The sequence below is a fragment of the Aquila chrysaetos genome, chromosome 5 (genome assembly GCF_900496995.4).
Source record: "Aquila chrysaetos chrysaetos chromosome 5, bAquChr1.4, whole genome shotgun sequence".
NCBI lineage: Eukaryota > Metazoa > Chordata > Aves > Accipitriformes > Accipitridae > Aquila > Aquila chrysaetos.
The window spans coordinates 1,498,824-1,516,723 of NC_044008.1; the positions used below are offsets into that span (position 1 = coordinate 1,498,824).

Here is a 17,900-nt window from a genome sequence, read left to right on the forward strand (position 1 = left end):
AAGCATTAGCTCTGTAGGGTTGGGAAGTCCAGCATCTCCTTTTCTTGCTGTTTTTTATCCCTTCTTAGAGACCATACTGCTTTCAGTGGGTAATAGAGCCTGTTTTTGTGCTGGAGGATGAGGGCAGGTGTCTCCTCCGCACGGAGCATGGTGAGGTGTGTTCTGCTCTTGGTGCTGGGCTCTGAACCTCTGCTTCCTCACTGGCATTGCTTTTGTTGGGTGTTGATTACTTTCTGCCTCTGTGAGGCTGTGTATAAGGCAGATGTGTGAATTTTTTTATCTGTTTGCTCTGTGTGCTGTCTGTATTGCCTATAAATAATAAATGGATTGCTCAGATGCTGCAGACTGATAGCGACTTGGAGGGTAACTCAACTTTTTCAGTACTGTTACAAAATTCATCTGACTTCAAATACATAAGCAGAAAAACATAAAAGTATATTTTCATTTATAGAGCATGCTTCTTTCTTGTAACCAGCGTGATCAAGAAATGCAGTCCAAAAGAAACTGAGTCCCTCCCACTGTTTATTACATAACCATCTAATTAAAGTAATCAAATGGGGATGACTTCGAGGCTTGGAAAACTTCCCCATAGTCTGGGTCAAAAATACTTGCAAGACCACACCCCCTGAGTCTCCATGCTTTATTTACCTTGCAACATCCTCTAGAGAGGAATGGTGTGTAAATTAATTCTTCCCCCCGTAAGTTTATTATTGCTGTCAGCCATTAAAGTCTCTTGCTGCTGCTTCTGCAGCCGCTTTCTTGGGCACAAAGAAAATCCTTTAACTCCTGGTTTCCCTTTTGAAAAAGAAGGGACTTCAAAGAGTCCTGCTCCCTTTGCTCCCTAGAAAATGCATGCTGATTCGAAGCTCTTCTCATAGTTGCTTTGGGTTGCAAGTTAGTTTTTTCCAGGCTTATTATTTCTGCATCATGAGTATTCATGGCAATTGGCAGGTAAATCAGTAAATTGGGTCTCTTGCTCGAGAAGGAAATGGTGTATGTTCCTGTGATAGCTGTAATACTTAAACCCTGATAATGAGAAGCATATGTAGATGGAGGTGGTAGTGAAGAAATGTGAAAGACATCTAAAGTACAAAATGTAGCAGCAAATAAAAATTCATGGTCCATTTTCAGTGTACAATCATTTTCAAATACATGGTTGTGCGTTGCAGGAACTCTGAAAACTTTGAATTCCCATGGGATTTGCTACTGTGCTGTGTATTCAAAGCAGGAAAAGCCCCACCTGAGCGCTGACTTAAGGTGGGTCAGGATGGGAAAACCATGATGGCTCAATCTCGGATGTTTTCCACGTGCGTGGGAAGTTTGAGATTCTGGTAGAGTAGTACTGCTGTAAGCCGTACCGACCTATGCCCCTTCTCAAACTAAGTTAGAAGGAAATAAGTGCTTACTAAGAAGAGTATTAGTGGATGTACTCCTGTGTGTGATATAACTCTGCTTCGTCTTTTAACAAATGGCTTGGGTCTTGAGTGTTCAGTTTTGCCCGTGTGGAAGACAGCTGAGTACTAAGCAGGATGCTTGGAGAACACAGTGGCCTGCTTAACAGGCTCTTTGTCGATTCTGGAGAGAAAAATGTTTGAACCAGCAGTTAAATCCAGCGTGCAGTTACTTAAGACTTAAATAACTCGCAGGCAAATCTCTTTGATCTAGTTGGGCTGTAGATGCACTTTTTTTCCAGAAAACACAAATCTTAATCCTGCACAATACGCAGCTGCAAATGTAACATGCACTGGATTTTCTCGTATGCCTGGTGCTTCGTTTATAGAGGTGACACTTTCCCTTTTCAGGGTCTTTGCTCATTAGTTTCCAGTGGTTTTGTTGGAGACTTTTTCCTCCTCATCTGCAGTCTTGTGGGGCAGGCAAGCAGACGTATTCTTGAACCGCAGGAAACGGTTGGGAGGGAGCCTGTCCTTTCCTTTTTCCCAGTTCCAGGTGCTAAGGGGAGGAGGTATCCCATTTTTTACTGGCACTGAATCGAGCCTCGCTGTACTCTGTCACCTCAGATGCCCTAAAGGGCCCCTCAGGGTAACCAGAGACACCCGTTTTTGTGAGCCTGAAGGAGAATCCCCCAGTTCTTCCTCGTGTGAATGCAGGTACGGTAGTTGACATCAGAGGCTGTCTGCAGACAGTTGTGTGGATGCACAACCTCTCCTCTTAAACAGCTGTATGAAAAGAACCCCAAACTTACATAGAATAAGATCTTGAAAACAAATGCTATTGTAGTGTGTATTTTCCCTACAGGATTTAATTTATTTTTTTTTTCTGGAAGACAGAATGGCCTGGATTCCTAATCTGTCTATCTGCTCATGACATAGAGGGTTTCAGTATGTATTGCAGGATCAGAGGGCAAATGAATTAAAAGAGTAAAAGTATAGAACTACAAGAGGAGAGTTGGCTTTTTGTGTTTTTTTCCTTTGTTTTTGTTTTGTTTTTTGGTTTTTTGTGGTCTGGGACAACTCATCACTACTTAGTCCATTGCCTGGGACCTTCTGCGTACACAGGTTGAATACCTGTACCCTTCCTCATCCAGCTAAGTTGGCACCACCCCTCCTAAAACCAGCTACAGCCATACTGGTATAACTCATGCTGGGTTTAGGATCAACCAGACCGTATTAAGTATCTCTCTGAAGACTGCATCATTAACAGAACCATCAATGAGGGGTGGGCCAGGCTTGCCATTTTAGGGTGGAAGTTAGATAATTACACATGGTTAGGGCTGCGTCGACTGCCTTTACCATATACTAAATCGGTTGAATTAAAGCGACGTGAGGACCAAGTCCTTAAGGTGATCCATCTAGCCAAGGTTGAAGACAGCAGACCTTGTCCATGCTGGATGTTACAGTTAACGGGATACTTCACACCTCTGAGTCTCAGTCTAGACAAGGCTGTGGTGTGTCACATTGCCACCCTCTCGCTTGAATCCCTCAGTAAAACACGCTTCCATTATGTTTTTCTGTGGTAGTCCAGCATAACCACTAATCCTCTCTCTCTCGATAAAAGAGGATTAAAAACGGGAACATTTGCACCTTAATGCAGCCAGCTAGGGCTGCGCTCTGTCTTTTAGGCAGTAATCCTGTTGGGACGAGGGCTGTGCCTTTGTGCAGTGCCAGGAATGCTGTCGGCGATCAGCAAATAGCAGTTCTCTCGGCAGTTGCGCTTATTGGGTTAGTAATTCTTAAAAAGCCACTTTGTGTGTTAATTAAAAAAGCTGTATCAGCTAGAGATGACTAACTCGTTTCACACTGTTAAAATGACTTCTGGGCTATGCCCAGAAAGTAAAATAATTTGAAATTGGGATTTCTGTGTGGTTCTTTAAATAAAGTCACGGAATGTGTAAGTTGACAAAGTATTATCTTTGAGAATGCCATTTATCATACATTATGTTTCCTAGACTCATGTCAGACTACATATCCTGCAAAAAACTTAGGGAAGAAGGTTCTGCCCCACGTGTTACTGGTAGATACTGGTAAGGGAGAGTCACCTCTCTGTATCGCACCCCAAATGCTTAATGTGAAACCTGCAGAGCCTGGGGGGAAGCACGGGAATGCTAAATGAGAATTCCACCCCGTGGTTTACGATTTTACGGTGTAGTTTGACTTCCAGTTTTGGATTACACTTGCTGGCTGACATGGGCCGGGATGTGGTGGTATGCCCTTCCCATGGGTTTCCGAACACTGAATGTGTGCTAACCTTTTTCTTGGTGTCTTCATGGGGAGGACTGATTCCACTGTAGTGCTTTTTTTTTTTTTTTTTTTTTTTTTTTAACTTATGTGAATTGCTTAAAATTTGGAAAAAAAAAGTGGAGTCCTTCTGCATGTACATGCTGTGCTTTCTGTGTGAGCTACCATTGCTCTGGTTGAGGCAAGCAACTGAAGAGAAACTGCTTTGGCAGCCAGTCCAGCCCATTTCAGCTGCTGGGGTAATTTAAAAGTGTTTTAGTTTTGGTTTTTTGTTTGTTTGTTTGTTTTTTTTTCCTGGAGACCTTCATGTTCTCTCCGATGTGCTCCTTCTGCTTCCTGCTGGCCTGGGCAGGAGGGAGACCAGGCGTCTGCTCCAGCTCGCCTTGGGCAGCTGGGTGGAGCGCTGCGGTGAAGTCCTCCCCGTGCTTGCCATCGCCTTTGTGACGAAGCCTGAGAAGAGTCTTCAAGTAGAAACCACCTCATCCTTACCTTCAACCCGTAGCTTTCTGCTGGCGTTTGGTGCTAAGTATGTGAAATTAAGCTGCGAAAAGGACCCGTTGCAAATTGCATCGTATGTCATGAAATGAATGTCCTATCATGTCACCAAATGGTGGCTTTCAGCAGAAACTTCAGCAGCAAATAGGAGGTTTTATGCCTAATAAATATGTGTAAAATCCTATTTGTTTCTTTTCCAGACTTTCTGTGTGTGAAGTTTTTCCTGCAGTGTGATGTGTTTGCTCTTTTATGTGAAATGCTGATAAAAAGAGCATGTTAATAGAAGGAGTTTTGGTTTTGTTTTCTAGGATCAATTTTATTTTAGGTCTTCTCATGCTGAGACTGGTAGCATGGGGAATTTTCTTCCATCCTAATTAAAAGGATCATTATACTAATATTATGCCACAGGAGGACGCTGTGGAATGAGAGCTAGTTTCTGTAGTTCCTCTTAGCGCTTGAGTTACTGCGACTCTGCCGACAAGCGGCAACCGTCCATGTGCCACTGTGAGCCAGCATGAAATGAGATGTTCGCTTCAATCTTGATAGGAGAGGTGTAAACTAGCATGTCTTATCTTGCCTTTGTGCAGGGTATCAGCTGTTGCTGCTGACAGGAGGCAATGTCTCAGGTCCCGGAAAGTCAGTCCCATCTAAAACCTTGCACAGCTTTCAGAGTGACAGACGCTTCACCAGAAAAAAGCCATTTTTTATTGGATTGAAGTGTAGGCCAGCAAATTCTCTCCATGAGCAAGGGAAGACTTTTTCCACAGCCATGGAAAAATAGGATTTGGGGATTTAAATGTGCATTTTAAATGAGTTGTGGTAAGATAGATATTAATCAATCTTGCCCCTGGTGAATAGCATTATTTCCTTATCAAACCCGCAGTGGTAATTCCCTCTAGGCACAATTTTATACAAGAACAGTATCAAATTTATCCTGAAGGCAAATTAACAAATAATATTTAATCAGTGACAGACGCCAATGCAACGTGACAGGTGGACCTCATGGAAAGAGCGAAATCTCTGCTGTCGGCAGTCTGAAACCACCTGCTAGGGAGGACGTGAACATCCTCTTTCTTTTCTCCCCGTGGAGTAAAGACCAGGAGAAGGTCTGGGTCTCGCTTGTTGGAACGTGGTGCGGCCGAGTGATGGGAGGTGGGGGCTTTCCTGTGTGCTTTCAGTTGTAAGCTGCACTCGCAGAAGCCATCTCAGATTTCACCTGGAAGTGGTTTCTTAACCAGCGTCGTCAGGAAACGCGAGCGAGCTCCGTGCCTGTGTGAGTCAGGCCTGGCTGGGAGATGGACATCTTTGCGTGAGATGTGGCTTCCAGGTACCAGCCAGCGTTGACCCAGATAGAGGAGAAACGCAACCAGGACAGCACCAAGCCAAGACTGGCTGTCTCTCCTCTGTTAGAGGTTGTCTTCTAATCATCCCCTCAACTGGAGGTTGGCAGCTCCTCTAATTCAGACCATCTCAGGAGCTATCAAAACCAGACCATTTCTGGCTGTTGTAATTGGAGGGTAGACACAAATCTCTCAAGATTAATGAGGTTTGATGAACACCAGTGATTTCAGTCATGGCTCCGTGTGAAAATCACGGTGTACGATCTCTTGGTTTGTGTTGCCGTTGTTTCTGAGTGAGGTTAGTTCTTCATGGTTAGTATAACCATTGACATCTGCTGATTAGAAACCAACTGTATCAGGATGCTTTAAAAAATGCATAGAGGGCTTTGTGCCAGAATAGCGAAAAGCAGTACCAGACAATTTCAAAGGTATAATTACACTCAAACAGGATTTGATTTTATTGGTAAATGGCAAATGATTTGTTTCTTGCTGGATCAGTTTTCACTTACAAATTATTCCAGGCTGTCTTTGCGGGGAATTTGGAGTTTATCTAGACATAGAGCCAGAAGTTTGAAATACCTTTTCAAATAAAAGATTCTTATGTACTAAGTGCATAGGAAGTGCTTTTTAATCTGATTGAATATATGAAGTATGAAACCTAGTTAACTGAAAAAACATCACGTTGGCCTGCATCATTGAAAGTATTTTAGATCCCTCCCTCTCACGAGATGACACCAGTGCCGATGGTCACTGTGGCAGGCAGGCGGGTGAGCTGTTGCCGCTGCAAACAGTTGCTAGTTCTTAAAATAAATTGGGGCGGTGTGGTCTACCTTACGTGCTACAGCGGGCTTTTAGGATGAGGAATGCAGCTCAGCAGGGCACATGCTTTGCATGTGTGAAGCCCTGCGTGCCACCGCCCGCATCTTTGCGACCTGCACTGTGAAACTTTGCTCCTGCCTTGCTGCGATGGCCAAGGGTTGGAGGCAAGCACGAGAATAGCGCTGATCATCATTGCTACCTCCTTGCAGCATCGTTGAAGAAGCAGCGTTTAATGAGTAAGCACCACGGCTCCCCTCCAAGCTAGGGGAAGGGGAAAAGCAAACTGAGCAGCAAATGGCTAAAACTTGATTTAGAGGCCCATTTCCTAGCAGAGGTGCTGGTCTACATGGCTGAACACCACTGGAGAGCTGCAAGAAGGGGCTTAGCAGGCGGCGGCAGCTGATGGCTGGAGCAGCCACCCTGCAGCCCACAGAGCTGCTGCATGAGAATTAACACACCCGGATCACAGGAGCCCCGTTGATTAACTCTCCGCAATCGCCTCCAAGAACAAAAGTACCAGTGTGATGTCGGTTGTTTAATGCAAAGCAAACGACTTATTTACAGCAGAGGCTTGAATCCATTAAGGGCATATTAAACTCCAGATGCTTGTCAACTTTACAAAAAGAGTGGAAGAAAGGGAGGAGGTCTTGCACATTTTCTGGAAAACACTCGGCTCGCTGAGCATGGAGCAGTATTTCATTGAAGTTAAAACCATGAGGAGAGTGACCAGCTTGAATGATGAAGCAGATTTTTTTTTTTTTTTACTTTTTTTTTTTTTTCTTTTTACACTAGTCTCGAGACTGCTTTGTAGTGCCAGACAAAGTACTATGTGCTGAGCTCCTGTGTAGAGCAGGGTTGTTGATAAGAAATTGGTTCTGACTACGGTGCAGGGATCAAACAGAAAATGGGTTGGGAAAGAAAAACCAGGATTTTTTCCATTCCTTTGAAACAAATTATGAAATGAGCCAGAAGGATTATTCTTGAGAATGGATATGTAAAATTGGCCCTCTCAAATAAGTCCTCTTAATTACTTAATTTAAAAAAAACAAGGCAAATTAAAAAAAAAAAACAAAAAACCAAAACAACCCAATTATAAAGCCCCAGGAACATCTGATGTCCCCTGAGCCAACTGAGCAACCACAACGTTGGCTTGTCTCTTCCTTTCTCCTTTCTGCTTACTTTACAGTATGCTAAATACAAGGCATGACTTTGGGGAAAACGCCGTTACAAACCCTCCTCTACAAGAGAGCGTTTGCAGGCCATGAGGCTTCATCAGTGCCCTGCTCTATGCGTTTTGGTGGGTCCATCACTAGCTAGCAGGCTGGTTTGTACCTTTTTAAACAACCTGTCTGTGCTGTGGAGAGCTGGGCCTCTGTAGACACCAGCCTAGACCTCTGCATGCACCTTTGTAAGTTTAGCTGCTGACCCCCTTGATGTTTAGGTGAAAGGAGGATGAGGAGAAGCTTGATGCACGCTGGCTGGCTTTTTTCAGAGACATGAGCTGATGCAAGCTTATTGCCCCTTTTTTCACTAGTTACTGTGGCTTCCCATAGCATCTGGTTTGTTCCTGTATCATCTAAATTTAAGATCTTTTCAGCAATTCTAGGCTAATTGTTTAGAGCACACTAGGTGGGTCATGTAATGCAGCCTTTCTCCCAAGTCTCATTACTGGGAAGAGAAGAGGGTCGCTGACCTGACCAGCCTGAAATAAGTACAGGGATGATAACCTGAGCTGGAAAGGTTAACCTGTCTATTAAACTAATTGCTGACATTGATCGCTTATAAAGTGGATTCTGAAAAAGCCTGTGTGTCTGTTAGTCCTCTGTCTTTCCTTCTGTGTAATTTCTAAATCCTTGCTTGTATCACTGTAGAAGGCAGAGCTGCTGCTCGAGCTCAGAGCGTCCATCAAATATGGTTAGTTCCCCTGCGCAGCAGTGCCGTGCAGCTGGCTGGGATGGGATTTCATTCTTCCCAAAACCTTTGTTTAGGAAAGGTTGTGCTATAGCGCACCGAGCAGGCTGCGTGAGAGTTGGCCTCTCTGTTTGGTGTTGGTGATTTGCTAATTCTTACATTTCAGTTATAAAATGTCATACTCATTTTTACATGGATGCTATTACAGAATACAGGTGAACTCTTCCCTTATGGTGTTCTGCCCATAGTGACTCACTCTTGATATGAAAATATGATGCCTGAATTCTGACAACCAGGATTATTTGCAAAGAAAATACAGAACTCTATTTGACGAAGAAGCAAGTTTTGTAAGAAAGACAGCCCACGCTTTTTCACAGTGACTTCTTTGGTTGTATGGTGTTGGCTTACAGAAGAGAGGTTTGCTCATCGAGTGAGCTCTGAAATGCCCAAGCAGAAGTAAGGTCTGGTTGCAAAACTTGAACATGAGAACTTTATATTTGGTGGTTTGGATGTTGACGAGGCTGTTAGCTGTTCCCACCCCCTTTCAGAACTGTAGAATCATAGAATCACAGAATGGTTTGGGTTGGAAGGGACCTTTGAAGATCATCTAGTCCAAGCCTCTGCAATGGGCAGGGACATCTTCCACTAGATCAGGTTGCTCAGAGCCCGGTCCAACCTGACCCTGAATGTTTCTACCACCTCTCTGGGCAACCTCTTCCAGTCTCTCACCACCCTCATCGTAAAGAATTTCTTCCTTATGTCTGATCTAAATCTACCCTCTTTTCATTTAAAACTTGTTCCCCGAGCTCCCTTTCATGCAGCGGCTGCTTTCTTAGGAGGGATCTGAGCACACATGCCACGAGTGAGCTGTGCATGCGTGGGAGAGCGCAGAGCAGGTCTCTGTCAAAATATTCTGGGTCTCAACCTTTCTCCTTCAGTCTTCATTCAGATAATTCATATTTTGCATCCTTTTAAAATTATTTAAACCGCCAAAGAAGTGAGACCCAGCGTTTCTTTTATTTATTGTTAATCTGAACAGGGTTTCAGATGAATTAGGCATTGTGTTGGATGAGTTAGTAAAAATAGCTGCATGATTTAAAATGCCAGCAGATAAATGCTCATCTCTAAGTTAAGACTGTCTCAGAGGGCAGTGTCTTGTGCTTCTACAGCATCTGAAGTAAAACCGCTTCAGCGGTCTAAAGGATAAAAATAAGTCCAAGCCCTGTCTGTGTAAGAGAGTTTTTCCAGGCATGCTGGTGTACCTCATCATTTTTTCTGGTGTGGACATTTTATTTTTGGCGCAGTTTAAAGCACCCATGAAGCAACATTAAACTAGATGGTGGTGGTAGAGGACAGTTTCTACAGTGGGATAACCCACAAGGTTTTGTATGGGTTGAGTTATATCTCTTTACATTCACACGCCAGATTACACTGAGCAGACGAGACCTTCGTTTTAATCCATGTCGTTTTAAGTTTAATGTAGAATTTATGGGGTTTATGTTCAGATTCTGTTGTTTTCTGCTGGTTTGAATGGTACGGCTTCTGCTATTTTAGTTTGCTTTGCTCCTCCTGCATCTGGTATTCTTCCAGTGATGGTGTCAACAGCCATTGATCATAGTTGACAGTACATCAAAGGAACCTCTGACACAGTCATGAAGCAACTGCACTGTGTGATGAGAGGGACTTTATCCTCATATTTTTTTAAGCACTTTAAATGACTTTAAAAATACTTCTGGCTGTCATCCAAGGCTTCTGGACTAAGCTACAACTACCAGGAAATGTCTTTGCAGGCATCATCATATCATTAGGGTTTCCTTATACCTGAAACTGTTCTGGTTTTTGAAGGGAAACAGGAATAAACCTTCCTCTTCTGGAACAATGAATGCTCATCTCTAAAATTAATCAAGAACAACTTTCCTTTCATGCCCTGTGCCTGAATCCCTGTTCAAATCCAAGCAAGGACCCTTCGGATGCATAACAGAGATGCTTTGCTGCTGGGGCAACAACAGTATCAACAAGTTGGTAATCACCAGCAGAAACTGCCAGTCAAGCTGTTTGCCCACAAAGCCTGACTGACTTGTATCAGGAATCCTTTGGGAATAATATCAATATATGAATAACTACCCAAGGTTTCAACACTCAAAGATAACGCTCAGTGCCCTTCAGTGTATGATTCTGGAGACATTTGGAAATTTTGTGGAAGGAAAATGTGCAGGTATGAAAATAGTGCAGAAGTTGGAAAAGTAGTAAACCTGCATTGAATGAAGCCAGCTCTCAGGTTAAACTAGAATTAGTCCAAGTTACAACTTGGAAATTAATTACTAGAGCTTGTGTTGTTGTGTGCACAGTTGGGCAGGCTGCAGGGTTTACTGAAGAGCTGTAGTAGTTCATTGCCTTTTTTCCAGCTTATACCTTCTTTTATATAGGCAGGAAAGATAGAGAGTGAGAAAATCTAATAGTGCCACCGAGGAAACAAGTGACCTTCATACGTTGCAGCGTGTACCTTGGTCTCTTTTGGAACGGAGGTGGTGGAGGGAGGAAAGAGTTTGTAGTAGATTGATGGTTATTAGACCTTGTTTGAATCAAGTGGACTCATCTTTAAATAAACATGATGGCCTTACTATTGATTATCCCAGTCATTGCTTATAGCTAACTGTTTCCAAAAATGCCAAAATTCAAGAAGGCACCGTGCACTGAAGCAGGACATATGCCCATAAAAACTAGATCAAATGCACGTGTGTTTAAATTCACATGCCCATGAGGAGTATTGATGTTGCTTACCCAGCTGTCCAGTTGCTGACTCAGAAATGCATAGTTTCAGTCTACTACCAATTTTATTTATAAAAAAACCATCTTTTTTATTGGTGTCAGTTGTAGACTGCCTCTTGATTCAAACAGGTTTCCTTCTGAAGGAAACAGTATCTGAAGCATCTGTTGTCTTGCAGTCATCTCCTGACGAGCTAAAAGGTTGCTATGCTTTGTCAGTTATGTTCTGGTCATGTTTTTCTGTGGATAAATACATTTTTTGTTTTAATGGAAAGTAGTTAAAATGGTATTGCTCCATAAAGGAAAGCACCAATATACCCTTTCAGAAAAAGCATGGTAGCTTGGGAAAGGTCTGGCCTGCTGAGCTATTTCTTTTTTTTTTTTTTTTTTTAATTTTCCTTGACCATTTTTCTATGGTGATGGCATATTAAGTTCCTTGGAAGGACATTAATGGCTGATTTTTTTTCAAACAAATTTTTGCTTCAAACAAATCTGTTTGCTTCAGTGTACCTCAGCATCTTAGTCCCTTCCTTACTGGCAGTATTTGAATTGCTGCTATTTTGGGATGGTTCTAGTATTACAATCTGAGTTGTAAACAGGTTGGACAACAGCAACATCTAACTCTAGCAGCCTTTTAGGGAGGATTGTGAGTTAAAAGGTGATTTGGCTTTAGCTGTAACCTCAGTAGGTTTGTAACAGTCTCACAACAGTACTTCTGCTGTCCCACAGGCTTGAGTTCCTCTAGCACAGGCCTGGATGGAAGACAGAAGTTTGAAAACATCTGTTTGTGGTCCAGATTGAATTGTTTCCCATCCATACCATTTAGGACCTTTTAGGGGATCTCTTAGTGTTTCATGGACAAAACCCCCTCAGTTTCTTAGGGCAATAATATTGGTGGGAGTGTAAATACAGGACATGTGCCTCTTTCCTAGTCTTCCCAGTACAGAGTCCATGGTCATGACCTAGTGCCATGGTCATCTTAGTATCTGGGCAGCTTGCAGTACTGGACCTGTATCCTGATACTTGTTTCTTTGTTTTAGCTGCTAGACCAAGCTTCCCTCCATCACACACCGGCTGGCTGCAAGATTAAATATGTGACCAAGTCCTTCCTCCCATCTCAGTAGGGAATACAGGTCCCTGGTTTTAACCAGACTGATTCTCCTGAGCTGGGACACCCAAACTGGTACCACCCTAACATTTAGAATGTAGCTGTGCGTTAGAGCACTGTTGGCATCTCATGGATGAAAATCCACTGCCTAAATACATACAGTTCCCTTCTGCTTCTATCCCCCATGAAGATGTCAAAATTAATGGAGTTAGCTTTGATGCTCCACAATGAAGTTGGTGTTACATGTGGAAATTGTAGTCTCTTAGTAGAAGCCGTTCATTTTATGTGATTCTTGTTGTTAGAAGTGTGTATAGCATTGGAGAGAAACCAGCCATAGACAGACATGAAAAATAAAGGGATTCTGTAATCTGGACCCTTTTTTTGTGTTTTAGCTACAAATCCGCGATGTCTGTGTTAGAAGGCAGGTTGCTGTGGCCTCCCTCTCTGATCAGCAGAGGGAGGCTAGTACATCGCGACGAGCTCGGCCTCTAAGGTCTGAATTGTTGGTTAACTGGACAAAGTTGAGCAGGGCGAAATGCTTTGGAGATTGATTTTTGCTTTTTGGAAATTTCAGTAACCCTTTGGAAAGATGCACCTGGATTTCTTTGTATTAGTAAATGAGAAACCATGCCAAAGTGGCTAGGTCAGATTTGGCTTCTTGGGAAGACCAAGGCTGCAGAAGGAATGAATTCATTTTGCAAGTGAATATGTGGAGCTAACTCATCCTAAACCCTAGGATGTGGTGGTTGGGAAACCACCATCTGTTGAGCAAGTGGGTGGCTGTCTGACTGCCCACAGCCATTTCAGGGATAACACAATGTTTGCAAAAGTCTTGGCTGGCTGGGCAAGTCCAGATGAGGTGATAGATTGCAACCACCCTCTGTGTGGCTGAAGTATGGCAAGAACAGCATGGTTTGGTTGTTGTAATGTATGCACGGTAATGAGTGTTTTGACTTTTTATTCAGTGGACTTCTTTGGCTCACTCCAAGCCTCCTTTCAATATCTTGGTCCTGCTGCTACACCAGAGACTTCATTGCATCCCCTGTTCAACAACGTACATGCCTCTGGCATTTGAATGGGAAGCTTTCTCTTAGTGCTGTCCAGGGAATATTTGCCCTGCGTTTGAGATGCAGCTTTTGTTTCCTGTAAAAACAGATGCGCTTAAGTAAAATGTGGGAAATGGGTCCTGTTTTGAGGACAGGACTCTCTAAAATAATTGGATCCCTATTTTTGGTATCTTCAAGTTGGAACTGCCTTTGGAAGAGCTGTTTTATAAATGTCCATACGTTCAGTTCACTAAGTTGCAGAAGACATTTCGAGGCATATGGAAACAAGCCTTTAGAAACCAGCTGGTGGTGGAAAAAGAAATGTAACATCTGTCATATTTCAGCTCTTTGGTCAGTAGATTTGAGGCAGAAATATATGCATCTAAATACCAGTCACTCCCCACCCTACCTTTTCTTCCATTTGTTGTCTGGGCTATGGCAACAGCTTCCTTGCTTCTGAACTTCTGCTGCTTAAAATGCTGCTGCAAAAAATACTTCTTCCTTCACAGCTTTGGTCAAGCCTTGTCCCTTTGTACTCTCTCCTGAATTTAGAGCAAGACTCTGGTCCTCTCCTTTAACATCCTTCTGCCTCCCACCTAATCTTCTATTCCTATTTGCCCACGTTAGCGGCTTCAGCTGAGGTGTATTCCGTTCTTCTCCATTTCTTCCATGGAGCTTCCCACCTTTGTAATAGTCTCTCTTGCCATGTGTCAATTAGTTGCTCCTTTTTTGTGTATGACTATTGGTTATTTTGGTCAAAATAACCCTCTTGACAAAGTACTTTCTCCTGGTCTGGGTCCCAGTGTCTCATCAGTCCTGCCATGGTGTTCCATGGTTTGGTCATCAGAATGTGGTTTTTTTATGGTCAGTAGAAGCCTGGTGATTATTTTGCCAGGCTGAGGTTTTTGTCATGGTGATCGTTTGCAAGTGTCATGTATTTATGGCATGATATGGATGATAGAATCCATTGAAAGCTTTTGAAGGACAAAGCTGTGTGTGGTGGCTTGTCTGAGTTCATAGAGCAGTTACCCAGCCATGTATCTGAGACCACTCTACAGTCTCTGTCCGTGCTCCTGGCTCTCTCCTCCTGACAACATGAACAGGTTTCCATGAAGAAGGTGTCAGTCAAGAGCTTTAAATTCAGTGGCCATACTTATGGGGTCAGAATTTGCTGGGAATATTTTATTATTCCCTACAGCTGGTCATCTCTTTCCTTCTGCTGTTTGCCTTGAGGGTTTTGGGGAATCTGTTTTTGAGGGTTGATGTCCTAATTCTTCTAATGTAGTTTGAAAAATATCTTAAGGATGTGCTGTTCCTTTTCCACAAACGTGTAGTAGGCACACACTGAAAATTCTGCGTATCTCCTGTCTTGTTCCTTCTGCACAGATTTATGTTCCTGGTGTGTGGTCCAGTGCCCTGCTGACTACGTAAGCTGCTACTTTGCTCAGTGGTTTACCACTAGATGCATTAAATAAATATGCTTTATGTAATATTTGTGCTTGGGTTGTAATGATTTTGCCTGCTTCCGGACTCTAAACAAGTAATGCAACAAAAGTGGTCTGTAGAACGCACCTTGCTGCCAGTAAACATCTGTATTGGCATCCTTGTTTGTGTCCTGAGCTATTGAAGTTGGAAGAGAGAGGTTGTGTATCGCCCTTGAGCATCTTCCCTGAAAGCTAGATCTTGAAGATCAGACCTCTTAGCAGGTAGTGTGTGTGGGGCACATAATCTCAGGGCTGCAAGATCCTTAAAGACCTTTCCTCTAGCAAAGATGACTGCTTCTGGGTGCTATGCCATGTTGGTTGGAAGTATGGCTTTTTCAAAACTGTTAAAGCTCCTCTTCTGGCTCCTGGTGCGGTCGTTATTTCCCTCTCATAGAAGACCACTGCCGCTGGGGGAGGTAATCTCTTGTTCCCTCTTGGTCATGGCCTGCTCACATAGCTGGCTTAGAAACCTTTGTCTGCCCTCCCTTTCGGTACGTCAGTGTCAGTAACCCCTTCCTGTGATTTTTGTCTCCTCTAACAGTAGCTATTGATGGAAGAACACGGGGTGACCCAAACAGAGCACATGGCCACCATCGAGGCCCACGCAGTGGCCCAGCAGGTGCAGCAGGTCCATGTGGCCACCTACACAGAGCACAGCATGCTGAGTGCAGACGAAGACTCGCCGTCTTCACCGGAGGACACCTCCTACGATGACTCTGACATCCTCAACTCCACGGCTGCCGACGAGGTCACCGCCCACCTGGCTGCGGCAGGTAAAGTCAGCGGGATGCTCGGTGTTGTTCGCCTAATGAAGTGTTTGTGCAGAGGTCGTGAACAGCGCTTGAGGGTGGTGGGTGATCTTGTCACCCCACAGGATGCTCTGAATGCTTCCTTACTGCCCTGGCTTTAATAGCGCTTCTTTGCAAGGTCTGCTGGCTGCTTGAATCTTGCATCACTTTGTGTGTAATATAGAGGTACTGGGAATAAGAGACTGATTTGTACAATAAAAAAGGTCCCTGGTAAATGCTGCCTCAAAAACCCCAAACTAAAATATCACGTATGTCAAAGAGCAAGCTTATTTCAGGCCCATATAAACAACAGCAAAAATAACCCAGGAGTGCTATGCAACCCTGCTTATCCAGGGAGCTCACATGCTAGGCCTCTCCCAAGGAGATGCCACAAAGGGTCCTGGCATATCTGGACTGGGAAAGTATTTCAGAATCACTTACTCCTTCCAGTGAAGCCCCTGCCAAATGTCCTCCAGATTTGCCTTGTAGTGGATCTACCTCAGCAGTAGAAAAATGCAGTGATAAATAAGCACTCACAGACTTGTCTGACTCCTTATCAGACTTTATCTGAGGAATAAAGCTTTTGATGTGCTTGACTGGACCTGTGAATTTCCACCGCCCCACTGAGCATCCCACACCCTTTGCTTATTAATTTTCCAACCTCAGCTCCTGCAGGATTTTTTCTTTCCTCCTTCACTTCTAGCACACAAGCTTTTCAGTCCCAGCTGGTGGTTGCAGGAGGGGCATCTGGTGGCTCTCGCCTGCCTGCGAGCCCTCCCAGTGCAGGGGCTGCCGGGTGCCCCTCCAGCCCCTGGCCAAGTGGGCACCACGAGCCAGGAGCAGCCCCGCTTCCCTGAGGCAGGCAGCTGCAGTTCATGGCATGGGCTGACACATCCAGCCCAAAGCTTGCCCAAGAGCCCAGTGTAGCACTCTCTCACTTCTCCTGAGCAAATGTTTTTACAGTCTCCCAAAAGGAAACGTTTTTATTCTTTTTTCACAAGCACAGGATCGTTGGAGCAGTATGCAGCAGTGCTTGCTGTGTCTGCTGTGGGTAGTGCTCAGGTAGTTCATTACTGATTAACAAAACCTGGCTCTGTAGTGTCACCCAGAGCTCTGTCCATTACAGCATCCCGTCTCCCAGAGCAGCTGCGTAGAGAAAACATATCATCGGACGCAACTTTCGTTACCATCTACCAGCTTTCACCAATCGGTAGCTTAGGACTTCCTGATCCAATAGCTGCATCTTTGTTAAACACAAAAATATGGTGGTTTTTATGACCCCTGATGTGATCTTTCACCTCTGTCATGTGGAGAAACTACACACAGAGCAACTGAGGTCTGCTCGGGAGTCAAAGGCAAGTCCTTGAGCCTGCATTAGACCCCAGAGCTTTTTGACTCTGACGCTGCACTCATTTCTGGAGATCACCAATAGAAGCACCATACATTATGTTACTTGGTTTACTTCCAATTAACTTAACATAACTTCCCCTTACATAGACTCTGTCTAGAGTTTGGTCATGAAAGCAATAGCACTGCCCTGCCATGGTCCCCGCTGTTCCTCAGGGGACTGTTGCAGGATGCTGCCAGCAGCTCTGGATTTACAATTTCTTTCCCATCAGAGCTGGTCCTTAATCCCTGGGGAAAGCCTCGGACTCCTGGCGCTGTAGCTGAGGTGTCCGAGCAGGATTCATGGTGTTGTACCTGGTCTCTTCTCCCTTGCTACCGGGATCTCCTCAATTGCAGTCAGTTATTGAAAGTCTTGGCATACTTGAGAGTTTTTCAGTATGTTTGGAAGATAAAATACATAATTATGTGATTGTAGGGAAAACTGTGGACTGAAATATGTGACTTTCACCTGGGACTGAGCTGGGATTTGCCAGTCTAGGGAATGGAGCCTCTTGAGACACGACTCCGATGCTGGAGAGGAGGGATCCCGGCTGCTGGGGAGCTCAGCGGGGAATTTGGGTCACCCCAGTTCAGTGGGGAGGCCCTTCAGCTAAACCCATAGCACCCCTCCCTGGGAGGGGGGCAATGGCAATGTTCTTTTTGGCCAATTCCTGAGTTGCGTGTGCTGATTCACCCTTTGTGGTTTGATTTCCAGGCCCTGTGGGGATGGCAGCAGCTGCTGCCGTGGCAACGGGTAAAAAACGAAAGCGACCACACGTTTTTGAATCCAACCCATCAATCCGCAAGAGGCAGCAGACACGTTTGCTACGGTAAGGACTCCTGCCTGCGCTCTGACACTTCAGTCTGCATCCTCGATCTGTCTCTAGTGCTGTGCTTGGTGAGACCATGTGCTGTCCAGAAGCTGCCCAGCTTGGGAATTTTTTGGGCATCTTTTCTAGAACCCAAGAGCTGTGTTTTAGTTTGCAGAAATGGGTTAAATTGCAGCTCTATTCATCTTTAATGTGATATTATGATCACTGGGACTGACATGACCATTCCGGT

The 17,900-nt window shown here is 44.3% G+C and overlaps 1 protein-coding gene across 9 annotated transcripts in view; it reads left to right on the top strand.

Moving 5' to 3' along the window:
- Positions 1-17,900, top strand: part of NRF1 (nuclear respiratory factor 1) — a 74,784-nt gene that overhangs the window by 5,057 nt on the left and 51,827 nt on the right. The window contains exons 1-3 of one of the 9 annotated variants that reach the window (XM_041123860.1): positions 12,550-15,080; positions 15,209-15,437; positions 17,554-17,668. In XM_041123860.1, coding sequence (XP_040979794.1) covers positions 14,952-15,080; positions 15,209-15,437; positions 17,554-17,668 — 473 coding nt within the window. In that variant the 5' untranslated portion in view covers positions 12,550-14,951. Of the gene's footprint in view, positions 1-12,549; positions 15,081-15,205; positions 15,438-17,553; positions 17,669-17,900 lie in introns of those variants that run through there. The other 8 variants (XM_041123861.1, XM_041123865.1, XM_030015792.2 and 5 more) reach the window with 8 other exon arrangements.